The 14,534-nt window shown below is 41.9% G+C and overlaps 1 protein-coding gene across 2 annotated transcripts in view; it reads left to right on the top strand.

Annotated features, from left to right (window-relative positions):
- Nucleotides 1–14,534, top strand: part of SYNE2 (spectrin repeat containing nuclear envelope protein 2) — a 304,773-nt gene that overhangs the window by 107,741 nt on the left and 182,498 nt on the right. For both annotated transcript variants that reach the window (XM_070418606.1, XM_070418595.1), the window contains exons 23-30: nt 1,290–1,448; nt 3,969–4,180; nt 4,335–4,425; nt 5,212–5,309; nt 6,896–7,022; nt 8,753–8,910; nt 9,710–9,860; nt 10,519–11,129. In XM_070418606.1, the coding sequence (XP_070274707.1) occupies nt 1,290–1,448; nt 3,969–4,180; nt 4,335–4,425; nt 5,212–5,309; nt 6,896–7,022; nt 8,753–8,910; nt 9,710–9,860; nt 10,519–11,129 (1,607 nt within the window). The remainder of the gene's footprint in view (nt 1–1,289; nt 1,449–3,968; nt 4,181–4,334; nt 4,426–5,211; nt 5,310–6,895; nt 7,023–8,752; nt 8,911–9,709; nt 9,861–10,518; nt 11,130–14,534) is intronic.

The following is a 14,534-nucleotide window of genomic DNA, read 5'->3' as shown; positions in this document are numbered from 1 at the left end:
CTCTTGTGTAATCAATCCCCAGCATGTAATTCCCTCCGAGTTAAATATTTAGTATTTCCTGGTTGGATCCTGACTGAGACAACATATTAACACACATACCCAGAGTTTCAGTGAAACAGGTATTGGCTTTGGTGGCAGACAGACCTGGTTCCAGCAGCCATGACCCCGGGGAAGTTGCTCAACTTATAGGAGCTTCACTATAAAATGGGAATAACCCCACCCACTTGGCATGATTGTTGTGAGGATTTATGGAACGTACCTACCACAGAGATTGTGTTCAATAAATGATATTTAGTATTGAATATGGTTTTTGTATATGTGTGCATGTATGTATGAATGTATGGAGAGAGGGAGAGAATAAAGTAATATAATTGAATGTCTACTGTTAAAGGTCCTCTTAAAAAATGTTAAAGTAAACTTTACTTTAGAACAATTTTATATTTACAGAATTATTACAAAGGCTAGAGGCCCGGTGCACGAAAATCGTGCACTCGGGAGGGGGTCCCTCAGCCCGGCCTGCGCCCTCTCACAGTCCAGGAAACCTCCGGGGATGTCTGACCTAAGCCGGCAGTTGGACATCCTGAGTGCTGCTGCAGAGGCGGGAACACTCGCCAGCCATGAGCCTGGCTTCTGGTTGAGCGGCGCTCCCCCTGTGGGAGCTCACTGACCACCAGGGGGCAGCTCCTGCGTTGAGCATCTGCCTCTGGTGGTCAGTGCACATCATAGCGACCGGTCGTTCTGCCATTTGGTCGATTTGCATATTAGCCTTTTATTATATAGGAGGATAGTACAATGAGTTTCAGTATACCCCAGGTAGAGTTTTTGCTGTTATTCACATCTTGTATTAATATAGTACCTTTATCACAATTAATGGACTAATATGATACCTTATTAATAACTAAGTTTGCATTTTAATTTTATTTCCACAGTTTTTCCCTAATATGCTTTTTGGTCTGTTCCAGAATCACATTCAAGATGCACATGATAGCATCCTGTTGTTTCTGCATAGGCTCTGATGTGTGTGTCATGAATATTTTCTCCCAGTCTGCAGCTTGCCTTTTTAATTCTCTTACCAGCGTCTTTCCCAAATAAAACACATTTTCAGTTCATAGAAAGGAAAAAATATATATATAGGTTTATGGGTCCTCCTCAAAGACACAAGGATGAATGAGAATTTCATAAGCTCTTTTTCTGTCCTTTGTTAATAAAAGTATTTTTTATTATGTTTTTTTATAAAAACCTTTTCAATAGATTTGGTTCCCATGGTTAATATGTGTCTTTGTTTTCAGTCTCTTCATCATGAAATGTCTTTGTATATCCAACAACTAAAAATAGACCTTGAAAAAGGAAAAATTAGTGACACTATTTCAAGACTTGAAAAACAAATAAATAAAGAAAAGAAACTAATTCGCCGAGGAAGGACCAAGGGTCTCATTAAGGAACATGAGGTAAACCACCTGTTTCCCATTTACATTTTGTCCTCATTTTGAGGTTTTTCTTCCAGGGCTGTGTATGTCCTTGGCCTAGGGTTAGATTGCCTCTCAGAATGACTTCATCTGTCTTGCTCCCTGGGGATTATCTCTTATGCAGTTCAAGCTCTGACTAGAGCCTGTGATTCTTGCTTTTTAGAAGTGAGAAACAATTTATCATTCAGTTAATCGCTCATGACTTCCCTTGTATGTTTCAGTGGCCCCTGTCCTTGAGAGTCTGGTTACAAACTGTTGCTGATGTACCCGCGGTTGCTTTTGTGGGGACATGGTGTCCTCAAAGTCCAGCTTTAGTGAAAGTTCTGAAATCAGGATGTAAACCAACTGGGGCAAATCTAATGGTCTCCTTTTGGTCCCCATCCTATTTGATTGCGTCCATGTATTTGACAGTATGGTCCCTCTTTTCACCTTTTTAAAACTTTCTCCTGCTGTAGCTTTCTTAACAGCAATCCCTCTTGACTTTTCTTCTTGTCTCTTTTTTTTTGAGGGAGGGCTTCTTTTTAGTGTCCTTCACACATTTCCCTTTTTTATTGTGCTATCTTAATGTTTTAGCTTGGAGAGTCTCTGCTTTTGGCTAACTTCATGATTGTTCTAGGCCAAAGATGGGGAGTGTCCGGCCCTTGGGCAGTATAAGGCCCTCGAAATCATTTGGTCTGGCCCTGCCAAAGCATTAGGGGTGAGTTAATTAAATGTGTGACCAAATATAGCAGGCCAATTTTTAAGTTGATAATTTTATGTGGCCTGTGAATGATGCTATAAATATCCAAATGGCCCTCGGCAGAAAAGAGGTTCCCCACCCCTGCTCTGGGCAATTTCATGCACTCGGGGGTGTTAGCTGCCCCCCTACAGTGATGGCGCCTGAATCGTTATCTCCCTCTGAGTCCTTTCCCCTGAGCTCCAGGTTCTGTTTCTAACCGAGACATCACCAGTGTTCGTCAGAGACCTCGCCTTCAGCGTGTCCAACGTGAACCAGTGATAGCTCCTCTGAGACGTTTCTTACTCTGATGTACCCTGGTTTGGGAGGGCTTTGCTGTCTCAGAATCTCCTCCCTCTCCTTCCCCTTCCTGCCCACGCAGCCTTGGTGGAGTCAGCTGCCAGGCCCCATCTGTTACTCTGCGAAACAGCTGCTTTTCCATCCTTCCCGTCGGCGTTGCCTGGGTTATTGCCTCGGCATGATGAGGGGTTGCATTATCTTCCGTACCCATCACCGCGTGAACCCTGGGAACCACAGGTCTTGTGTCACCGGCTCACCGTTACTCCCAGGACATCTCCAGACCCCTTAGGAGGCTGTTCAAGTCCTTCACCTTCTGGCCCCAGGACATGCCTCAGCCTCTCTCTGTTTCTGTGCTGTGCCCTCCACACACTAGACTGCTGTCCTTTCAGAACATCTGGAGCCTTTCTCCCTTGGCTGCTGCTCCTGCTGGGGGCGCCCCCTCTCCCCCTTTACCTGCCGGTCTCCTCGTTCTTTCTGCATGAAGCTTGGGTGGTTCCCTCATGTGACTCCTAAGGCAGGTAGTGGGTCTGTCCTCTCACTTGTCACACTATATGCTCATTCTTTGTGTGACTACTGCAGGGGAGGAAAACGTTTCCCGCAGCCCCCTTGGGGTCCCTGGCCGGGTCTGAAAATGAAACTGACAAAGATTCACAAGAGAAAGGGGCACACATTTTATTGAATTTTTACATGCACGTGGGAGCCTTGACAAGAGGTTGAAGACCTGTAGAAGTGAGCAGAGCAGGAAGCCTTGATACCTTCAAGAGAACAAAACAATACATTTGTGAAGAATTGACAAGGCAAAAGCGTTTGGGCTGGGGTGGTAAATGGTAAAGAGGTAACACAAGACCTCTTGGGAGGGAGGATAAAGGTTCGTTTAACAAGGTTTGTTTGCAGATTCCTCTAGTGCCGGTCCGGGCTGAGATGTGTTTATCTCCAGTAGAAGGAGACTATCTCCCATCTTTAGGCAGAAAATGGGGAGCTTTTTCTGTGTTTACTGCTTCTTTTTTGTTTTTAAATATGTTTTTATTGATTTTAAATAAAGTCAATAAAGGGGAATGGAGAGGGAGACAGAGAGAAAGACTAATTGGTTGCCTCTCGTATGCACCCAGCAGGGGATCAAACCCGCAATCTGGGCAGGTGCCCTGACCGGGAATCGAACCAGTGACCTTTCTCAGTGCACGGAACAATGCTCAACCAACTGAGCCGCACCATCCAGGGTTGCTTACTGCTTCTTAATTTTCATGTCAATGGGGCGTATTTTGGGGTGACATGTTATAGTTTCCACATTACTGGACTGCGGCAAGTCACCATAGGGCCAACTGCCTCACCTTTGTTTCTCCGTGCCCATCACCGCACCAGGCACATGGTGGACAGGCTTACAAAAGATTGCGTTGTTAAAGTCACACACATCTGTTAGTGTCTAACCCTCATGGGCTAATTATGTAAACTCATTTGGAACACATTTCCTGCTTTATTCCCTCAATTAGGCCTGCTTTTCTGAGGAAGGCAGCCTGCACCAGCTTGATCACCACATGGAGGTCCTGCGGGAGCTGTGTGAAGAGCTGACGTCCCAGAAGAGTCAACAAGAAGTGAGGAGGGTGCTCCAAGATTATGAACAAAAGATAGAAAGACTTCGGAAATGTGCTTCCGAGATTCACGCAACACTGCAGCCCCCTGTGGGAGGCACATCGAAAAACAAGTTAGTGCTTCATAAGAAGAGCGACTTGTGAAGGGGGAAAAATGAGAGAAAGTCTCTTGCAAAATGAGCTAGCCTTGAGTTATTATTATGCATTCTTTTTTCAGGCTTCATGATTCTCCCTCTATTTCAATGTGCCATTTTGATTCCTTCCCAGGGGGACCGCGAACACATCTGAGAATGGAGGAAGGGATGCCCACAGTGAGGCGCCATCTGCAAACTCAGATAATCAGCCATCAACTGAAAAGGTGTTAAATGTGGATAATGTATTTTGCAAGTAAACTCAATCAAGAAGGCCAAGTGTATAATACTCCACTTCTCATTAATTAAGTGATGCTTTTAATGACCTGAGAGTCCCCTTCAGCTGAGAAGTCCCACTTAAGTCATGCAAGGAAGATTGCTTTTCAGAGAATTAGAATGAACTTAAATTTCCGCCGAGGGTACAAACAGTTTTTTAAAAAGAGACCATTTTGATCATTAATGACTGTGCACATTACCATTGAGGGTACAAGAGGTTGAGTTTAATCTGTACAGATGCCTCGGCATCATTGAGATGAGCTAGTTCATTTCTCATCTGTCTTTCTCTCATTACAATGTCTTTTACTTTCCTTGGGAACTGAATTTTCACTTAGAATCCTAAGTAATGGGCATGCACTGTATCTCACAGCCCCGATGGCCAGTGAGAGGTGGGGCAGGAGCAGAGTGTGTTAGTTTTCAGAGGTCAGCTCCTGCATGCGAGGCTTCTGTCTGCAGTTGACCATCCCTATGTGGTCACAGTCAGCAAGAGCATTTAGGGGCCAGGAGAGCTCCTTTATTGCGCTGACGTACTACATAGAAGGTGAGACTCAGTGCAGTAAATCTCCTCTATCCCATGGGAAGGCCTTTCTCTGAGCTGAGTAACCTCAAATAAATTGTAGTATCTTCTGGTATGCTGTATAAGGAGTCAGTAATATGCCTTTGTATAAAAAAGTGTTTATCTGTTGTAGACAAGTATATTGAAGATATTATGTTGACTATTTTGCATGTTTATTTAGGCAGTGGGATCGATTAAGAATTTGAGCCTGGCATCAGAGTTGAAGCCTGAACAGGAAGAAAAGGATCACAATACATCTATAAATAGCTTACAAGACAGGTAAACTCTTTTAAACAACTGGAAAGTCCACCAAAAATATTTCATCAATGCAAACATATTATCCTATCTAATAATAAACAAACATGGTAATTGACCATACCTTCGCTATGCCTCCTATTGGCTAATCAGCACGATATGCAAATTAACCGCCAACAAAGATGGCTAATTTGCATACTGAAGGCAGGGTGGGTCAGTGTGAGCCTCCAGCGCCCCGCCATCCAGGGCAGGCCCGGCCCCGCCCCAGAAGCCCCAGGAGCCGGCCCCGCCTTGCCGCCTGGGACCTGATCGGCAAGGCGGGCCGGACCCAGAAGCCCCAGAAGCCAAGACAGATTATGAGGGTGAATCAAAAACAAAACCCACATTAAATATAAAGACACATATAGATTAAAAGTAAATGAATTAAGCTGCAGCCTGTTTTGCTCAGTGGATAGAGCATTAGCCTGTGGACTGAAGGGTCCCAGGTTTGATTCCAGTCAAGGGCATGTACCTCGGTTGAGGCTTGATCCCCAGTCCCTATCAGAGCATGTGCAGGAGGCGACCAATCAATGTGTCTCTCCCTTTCCCTTCACTCTCTCTGAAATTCAATGGAAAAATATCCTTGGGTAAAGATTAACAAAAACAAAGTGAATGGATTAAGTAACATTAAAGAGATTATAAGAAAAATATATTCCAAATTTTGTTAGTTGTATAATGGTTATGTTTAAATTATTAACACCTAAGAAATTGGGTGAAGGGTACATCTAATATGCTGTAGTATTTTATAGGTTTTTTTTTTACATATAAGATTATTTCAAATTAATATACTAAAAAATTAAAAATTAATAAAATATTAATTGAAATGTGAATGCATTACATGAAAAATCTCCTAATTGCTTTTAGCATAATTTATTAAATTGTGTTAAAATTTACAAGTGTTCAATTAAAAAATATCTTAATTCTAAATGATATAATAGAAAATATATAATAGTGCAGTTATAAGCACTTATCTGAAAATAAAAATTTAAAGAAGTGAATTTAAAGAAGGGATTAGCCAAAGAAAATATATGCATAACCCATGGACACAGACAATAGTATGGTGATAGCCAGAGAGAAGTGGAGGGCAAGAGCTGGGCAGAGGGGGCAAAAGGGGGGAAATAGGGACATCCTATATAATAATAATAAAAGGCTAATATGCACATTGACTGAACAGCAGAATGACTGGTTGCTATTATGCTCACTGGCCACCAGGGGGCAGATGCTCAATGCAGGGCTCCCTGACTGCCAGAAGGATGTCTGACTGCAAGCTTAGGCCTGATCCCCTGGGGAGTGGGTCTAAGTCGACAGGTGGACATCCCCCAAGGGGTTCTGGACTATGAATGGGCTCAGGCTGGGCTGAGGGACCCCCTGCCCCAGTGCACAAATTTTTGTGCACTGGGCCTCTAGTACTTTAATAAGTTCTTATTATGCTCGGGTCAGAATTTTTGCATGTGGTCCAGTAATTTCAACAGAAATTCCTGGGATTTTTCTCCTGCATAATTGAGAGTAATTGAAAAACTTTTTTTGTCTTATTTTTTAAATTAAGTAATGTCACATTTAATTTTTCCCAGGTATGATACACTCACAGAAACTCTTGAACTACACCTGCAAAACAACAAAGTTAGGGTTACTTCTGATTTCCCTAGCGATGGGGAAAGGAGTAGTGCCTGTCTGCAGGATAAACTGGAAGATCTACAGGTAATTATTGAAACTATTATGAGTTTACCTTTTATTAGAAAATAACACCACCATGAATATAGATGTCTCCATTTTTGTTGAGGTCCCATATGCCAGATGTTTTCAAGAACTTGGTTGGATTGCATGTCTAATGTCACCCGATTCCAGACAGTGATTTGCATTCAAGTATCAAACCCAGGAGAGACTTTGGCTCAGGGTCCTAATTTATTGCGCATGCTCTAATTTGATACTCTCGATATTGTGGCTTGCAAAATTTTTTATTGCGCTTGGGATGGGAATGAGGGCTTCAGATGAATTGGCCAAAACCATGTGGTCGGAGGCAATTTTAACCAACACTGCTTGCTTCTAGGTTGCTCTAAAATCAACAATACATGAAATACCAGTGACTCTAAATACTTTTCAGTTGTTCATCGTCTTAACCAAGCTGTCACAATGTCTGTCTGATGTTGGACAGTAAGCAAGGGGCAGGCAGTGGAGGGAGTTTTCACTCTACGTGCTGGGCGGTCTTCCTGGAGAGCATCAGAGGAAGTAATGCCTTTGATTCAAGAGCTACAGAAACAGCTAGTGGTAGGAACATCAATCGTAAGCCCTACCAATAAATACCTTCCTTATTTTGAAGATGATCTGTGCATGGCAATGCGACACTTGTAAGCTTGGAAGTGCATTAGAGTGAACCCTCACAGAAAACCCATCAGGTGGAGAAAGGGCCTTGTGTGGTTCCCTTTAACACCCTCCCATATTTTCTCGTTTCTTCCTTCCGACTGGCTGCTCTCTATTTTCCATCTGAATAAGCAAAATTCATATGGTAAAAATCTCAGTTCTTCAAATGATGGATTTAGCACGTTTTCAACACAATTAAATTGTCTTGAGACCTTACTCCAGGGACTGAAAAATGAGTTGGTTAGAAAAGCTATACTAATACCTGGGGAAAGTGAGGAGCAAATTATACTGGTGAGTAAGCAGTAAAATTTTGTAATAACGCCTTATTTTTTTTTTTTTTAAGAATCAATATAAGGCACTGAAAGGGTATAGAAGTTTTAGGTGTTTAATTATAAATAAAAATAATTTTTTTATTCACTTCTTGTTTGCTATAAATAGTTTTGGTTCACTCAAATTTTCTTTTAGTTTAGGGAGAAACACATTTATTCTCTAGTGGAAGTAGAAAGTCTGTTCTTAGGACTGTATGTGTCTTTCTGAATTGTATTCTGTGCACCCAGCTTAGGGGAAGGGGTTTGGATTTGGGTGAAAGCGATGTCATTGACTCCCTTGACTTCATTAAAAGGGCCCTCTGATAGCCGAGTGAATATCATTGTTCCCTGACAGATCCTTTACTTGTAGATGGCTGGGAAAAAATATTTTCTTAATCTTCACCCAAGGATATTTTTTCCATTGATTTTTAGAAAGAGTGGAAGGGAGGGAGGAGGGAGAGAGAGAAATCCACATGACAGAGACACATCTGTTGGTTGCCTCTGGCACTCATTCTGACGGGCTGGGGATTGAACCTGGGACCAAGATACATGCCCTTGACCAGGAGTTAAACCCTCAACCCTTCCGTCCGTGAGTTGATGCCCTAACCACTGAGAAAACTGGCCAGGGCAGAAAATATTGTTTTAATGTATTTTTATGGGAAACTTTGTGCCCGCAGTTTGTGGCTATCTCATTTTATAAGAACAGAATAATTGTGCCTGTTAACCCATAAGCTGATAAATAAATTTATGTGTTTCATCCAGGTCTTAAAGAATGAAACTGATGCCTGCTGGAAAGAGTTTGAAATCACTTCATTGCAGTTAGAAGAGCTAGAGAGTGACATAAAGAAGCCTTTTATAATTAAAGCAAGGGACAAATTAAAGGAGAAAGAAAGAGAGTTCCAGATGACTCTTAATACCAGGTATAATTCTGAGGTTTATACTAAAGAACTTACTAAATTTTTAAATGCCATTTTAAGCTAGGCTAGCACTGTACTAGTATGTTATTTTCCTGAGCTGTCACAACACCCTACGAGAGGCTGCCATTATGATTGCCATTTTACTGATGAGCAAACTGGTAGGGAGGTTAAATACCTAATCAAGCCACACTACTGGCCAGAGACTTAAGTGGAATTTAAAGTCTGTTGAGTTCTAAAGATCATACTCCCCCCTTGGGCATGAATCTGCCCATGTTGCATAACTTCTCTGGGCCTTGATTTCCTTATTTCTAAAATGAGACTGCTGTAATTAGCCCTACACATAGGATGTGTCTCCCCAGTACATATCCCTGTTTTACCTTGGAGGAAACTGAGGCGAAGAATCTATGTTAACCACCCAGGGTCACGCATTCCAATTTATTATTAGTAGAGCCTATTCTTGGAGCTCTAGTATATTTCCATGAATAAAATAATTAGTATTCATAATGAGGTTTCTTTGTTATCAAGGCAGTGTTAAATTACATTCAGTAATTTGTATTTTACAGTTTTTCATTTAGCGTGGCATCCATTAAGCTAATAAGAATATTTGTATAGGAAACAACTCATTCTTTGGCATTTTTGGATTGCTGGGTTTGTGTTTTAATGTGATGATCTGTACATATCATGGTATGTATTTTTTTTGGACGATTATTTTCTGTTCTTGGGTAAGTGATGGCATTAATGGGTTTTATAGGGTATCTTTCATCTCTGGTTCCCCCTCACATCTAGTTTCTTTTGCACCTAGAATGGAGTCTCTGGAGACTGCGCTGCAGCTTGTGATACCTGTGGAGAAGGCATCGCTCCTTCTCTGTGGCTCAGACCTGCTCCTTCTGCATGACGTGGCCATTGAAGAATTTCACTTCACCGATGCTGATGGCATTTATCAAAACCTGAAGGTACGTACCAGTTCTCACAGGATAGTCACAGAATAATCGGTTCCTTGGAGATTTACTTATACATGTTTATGCATTTTTGATTATGCATCAATAATATGCATTTAGAATATAAGCGATGGCAGAAAAATCTTTAATAAGTTATACTTGTTATTTATTTCTCAACTCTTTAATTCCTTTCAAATTTGGAAGTAGTTACTATGGAGTAACAAGGTATTTTCTTTGAATTCAAAATGAAGGATTCCTTATGAATGCCTTCTCCAATGACTGAAATCTTAAGTATCATGCTAGACTCATATGCATATATCAGCATATTCCACAGTTTACTTACTCCAAATCCCATCATCAGTACAAAATAGTGAGGTTTTTATTTCAGATTATAAACATATCTCAACAGTTCAATCTGTGATTATTTTCACTGAAGCAATGGGTTTATATACTTGTTTTCTTTTGGGGATGGAAACATCTGGAAGGGTACCAGATGATAAAGCCGTGGGCCATCTGGTCATCTGTAATTAAAATGTTGAAACTGTCAGCCCTGGTTAAACTGAGAAGCGGTTTTCTAGATTAAACCTAGTGACATAATTTCAGGTTAGTTTCTGCCCTGCAGCCGTTCTTTTTTCTACCTCAGCCGTTTCAGCTCTTCTTACCTTAATTTTAGGATATCCAAGATTCCATAGCAAAACAGATAGACATTTGTAACAATTTGGAGCAGCTGGGCAACTTTGCATTAAAGGAATTACACCCACTTGATTTACGTGCAACACAGACCATTATCCTGAAACACAGATCACAGCTTGAGGAGACGAACCGCAGGGTCCAGAGGAGTAGAGATGCCCTCAGGGCTCTGGAAGACTTTTTGGCTTCCCTGAAAACAGCTGCCCTCCCTGGTGGGCTTGTCACAGACCCTCCAGCCTCGGGTACACAGGTGGCATCAGAAGATACGTTGACAGTGAAAAATAAAGAGGGAGAAATTTATCTGATGAAAGAGAAGGCCAGGCATTTGGATAAACATTTGAAGATGCTTGATATAAGCTTTAAAGATGCCGGACGGGGTGAAGACATGTCCTGTGAAAAACTTCTCAATGCTCTGGCCAAACCCTCATTTGAGACCTGTGGCTCTGGCGGACAGGAGGAACTCACGGAAGAAGACAAGTTACTAGATGCTTGTATTTTAAAAAATAATGAACTCCTGAAAAATATTCTAGAGGTGCAAAGTCAAATCAGTAAAATTGGTCTTAAGGATCCGACTGTTCCAGCTGTGAAACAACGGTAAGTGTTGTTTCCGTCAATTTCCCCCCCAAGGTGACACTTTTCTGTGTTTTCAAATATCTATTATACTTGAATAGATATTTCCTGTCTATTTCTTCCTGTCTATTTCTGTCCCGTCCCACTCTATGAGCATTCAGCATTCTTTTCCGTAGACTTTTCAAACTTTCTTCTAGTTGATATTGTGTCTTTACTAAATGTTATGTAATTCTTTTTTTGTAAAGTTTTCATTCTGACGGACAAAGGAGTAGGGAGCTAAGATGTGGATAAAGTACACCAGTTGCTGCAGAGTCGCTTTAGGCAGTGTATTCACTATGTTCTCTTGATGGGGGAAGACTGGAACTCCACACATTTGGTCATAAAGAAGTGGGAGCATCGGCTACCGATGCACATGCTTCACCTTGTCCCTACTTCTTCCTTGATTATTTGGGTTCATGCTTCCTCCCATCAGGATTAGGGTGGGGTCTCAGTGGGAGAGCCTGAGATTGAGGTAAGCTACGGTTAGTGTCGGTTCTGGGGACTGAACAGAACTGGGGTAAACTGAGGTTGGCAGCCTTCAATATGAGAGCTGTTTTAATTCTGCCGTACAGACTCGGCCTCTCTATACCGATACCAACAGGAAAAGGCACTTTTGTGAAGCTCCCCTCCCCTTAGTAAATCTCTCCCACGTTCTTTCTCCTCGGTCCATCTCTAGTCCTTCAGGCTCAGTGCTCTCTTGAGGTCTTTAGCTGACCAAGCCCTTTCCTCTGAATGTCCCTGTGACCTCAGTCTCAATGAATCTTTCATTCCTGTAGTGCCCCAGTTCCTAATGAGGTGTCAAACGAAATACTTATTTAATTATTGATTCATTGTTAATATATTTTTATTATAGATTTAGAAAGAATACATACATAAACATTAATTTTTAAATGAAAATTACACATTTACAAATAATAATTGCTTTCATTTTATATAGCCCCTATAGAGCTCATTTATTTATTTTATTTTTTAATCCTCACCCTAAGACATGCCTTTATTAATTTTAGAGAAAGAAGAAGCAAGTGGGTGAGAGAGAAAGAGAGGGAGAGAGAGAGAAACATCGATTGGTTGCCCCCTGCACACACCCCGACTGGGGATCAAACCCTCAACCTGGGTATGTGCCCTGACTGGGAACCAAACTGAGATCCACTGAGCCACACTGGCCAGGGTGCTTGAAGGAGGGGTAAGATATCAGTGTATTTGATGCTGAGATAAGCTCTGGAGAAAAATTAAGCAAAGAAGGACAAGAGGGTTGCAATTCAAATAGGATCATTAACGATGTTTTACTAGAAAGTAAGATGGGATGAGAGCTAGCTAAGTGACTACCTGGAGGAAGAACCTTCCAGACCGAGGGAGCAATGGGTACAAAGTCCAGGTGTGAGAGTAGGCCTGCCATGTTTGAGGAGAGGCTGGGAGGTGAGAAGGTCAGCAGTGAGGTGAAGAGATTTGAAGGGTGTCAGGGAGATACTTGATGGGATGAGGCTTAGCTCATGAAGGGACTGTGGGCCATGTGATTACTTTGGCTTTTTCTTTTAAAAAGTCTCCTCTCTCTCTCTCTCTCTCTCTCTCTCTCTCTCTCTCTATATATATATATATATATATATACACACACACACATATATATATACATACACACACACACATGTATGTGTGTGTGTGTGTATGTGTATGGTGTGTGTGTGTGTGTTTATTGATTTCAGAGAGAGGAAAGGAGACAGAGAGAGAGAGAAACATCATGATGAGAGAAATTAATTGATTGGTTGCCTCCTGTGTGCCCCCTACTGGGGATCGAGCCCACAACCCAGGCATGTGCCCTGACCAGGAACAACCGTGACCTCCTGGTTCATAGGTCAATGCTCAACCACTGAGCCATATCAGCCGGGCTTGGCTTCTTTTTTGAGTGGCATTGAGAAGTCATTGGAGGGTGCTGAGCAGAGGGAAACGACTTGGTTTTGTTGTAACTGATTTTCTCTGGTTGATGTGTTTAGTACAGACTAGAAGTTAAGGGAAGACACAGGAAGTCTAGTTTGATCTGTTTCAGTAATCCAGGTGAGGGATGATGGTGGTATGGACCAGTGGTGAAATGATGAAAAGTTTTAAGATTTCTGGATATTTCTTGAAGGTAGGGTCTACAAGATTTGTTGACACATTGAACATGAGGTGTAAAAGAAAGATTGGGGTACCATTAACTGAAGTGACCAAGACTGAAATTGTCAGGTAGTGAATGAAAGATCAGGTGTGCTCAGTTTTAGACGTGATAGGTTCAAAATACTTGTTTGACTTTCAAGTATGGATATCAGTAAGACTCTTAAAAACAGATGGCATCAGAGTTGGGAGAGAGGTCAGGGTTACAGGTATGCATTTGAGAGTTGCTAGCATTTTGGAATGCTATTTAAAGCCACGAGTAGCAGATTGAGTTGTCAGGGGTGGGGAACCTTTTTCCTGCCAACGGCCACTTGGATATTTATAACATAATTTGCGGCCCATACAAAGTTATCGACTTAAAAATTAAGTTATATTTGGTCAAACATTTAATTAACTCACCCCTAATGTCTTGGCAGGGCCAGACCAAATGGTTTCGAGGGTCTGATATGGCCTGCGAGCTGGACGTTCCCTACCCTTGATTTAAATAGATAAGAGGAGAGGTCAGTGTTGTACATTGGGAGGAGGGGGGTCGTGGGAGATGAGGAGGAACAAGGCAGAGATGCTGAGGAGTGGTCAGTGGAGTGGAAGGAAAATCAAGAGAGTCCTGGGAGCCAAGTGGGGTCTTTCAGCGAAGAAGATGTAAGCAACTGTGTCAGAGGCTGCTGACGAGGGAAGGACGGTGAGGATTTGAGGGGTGCATGAGTTCAGCAATGCGGTGGTTCCTGGAGGTCTTGTGCAGTTTTTGGAGGAGCTGTAGGGAATAGGAGTGGATTCAAGAGAAACCAGAAAAGAGAAAGTAGAGACAGTGACTATCTGATAAAAGCAATTTAGACCCTGGTGAATGGCGTTCATTCCTCCAGGATGAGTTTGCACCTTAACACCCTTAGCTCAAATGACTCTTTTTCTTGATATGGGAGAGCTTGTAGTACACAGGGTAGACATACAAGTTTTCCCTTCCTCCTCGGACCCCCCGGCCCCCTCCTTAGCAGCCTTGTAGCGCTCTACTGTTTATCTCTTTTCTTCTCTCCACACCATGCTCTCTTTCCCACTTGTTTACGGCACACATATTCTTTCTCTTTTTCCTCACATGCATATACACACCCTTTATAAGTGTGTTCATCACAGAAAAATGTTATTGTTTTTGTATATTTATTTTAATAAACCCCATATTAGTATAGTGGGGATGCAGAGAGCCTCCTGAACTCTGTAATAGCAATTTTTAATGTGTAATTTTTGTCTTCCTAA

Source organism: Myotis yumanensis, unplaced genomic scaffold, assembly GCF_028538775.1.
Source record: "Myotis yumanensis isolate MYYU_CA2020_CCGP unplaced genomic scaffold, mMyoYum1.0.hap1 SCAF_1, whole genome shotgun sequence".
Classification (NCBI taxonomy): Eukaryota; Metazoa; Chordata; class Mammalia; order Chiroptera; family Vespertilionidae; genus Myotis; species Myotis yumanensis.
The sequence above is the reverse complement of the archived record's forward strand: the minus strand, read 5'-3'. Positions and strand labels throughout refer to the sequence as shown.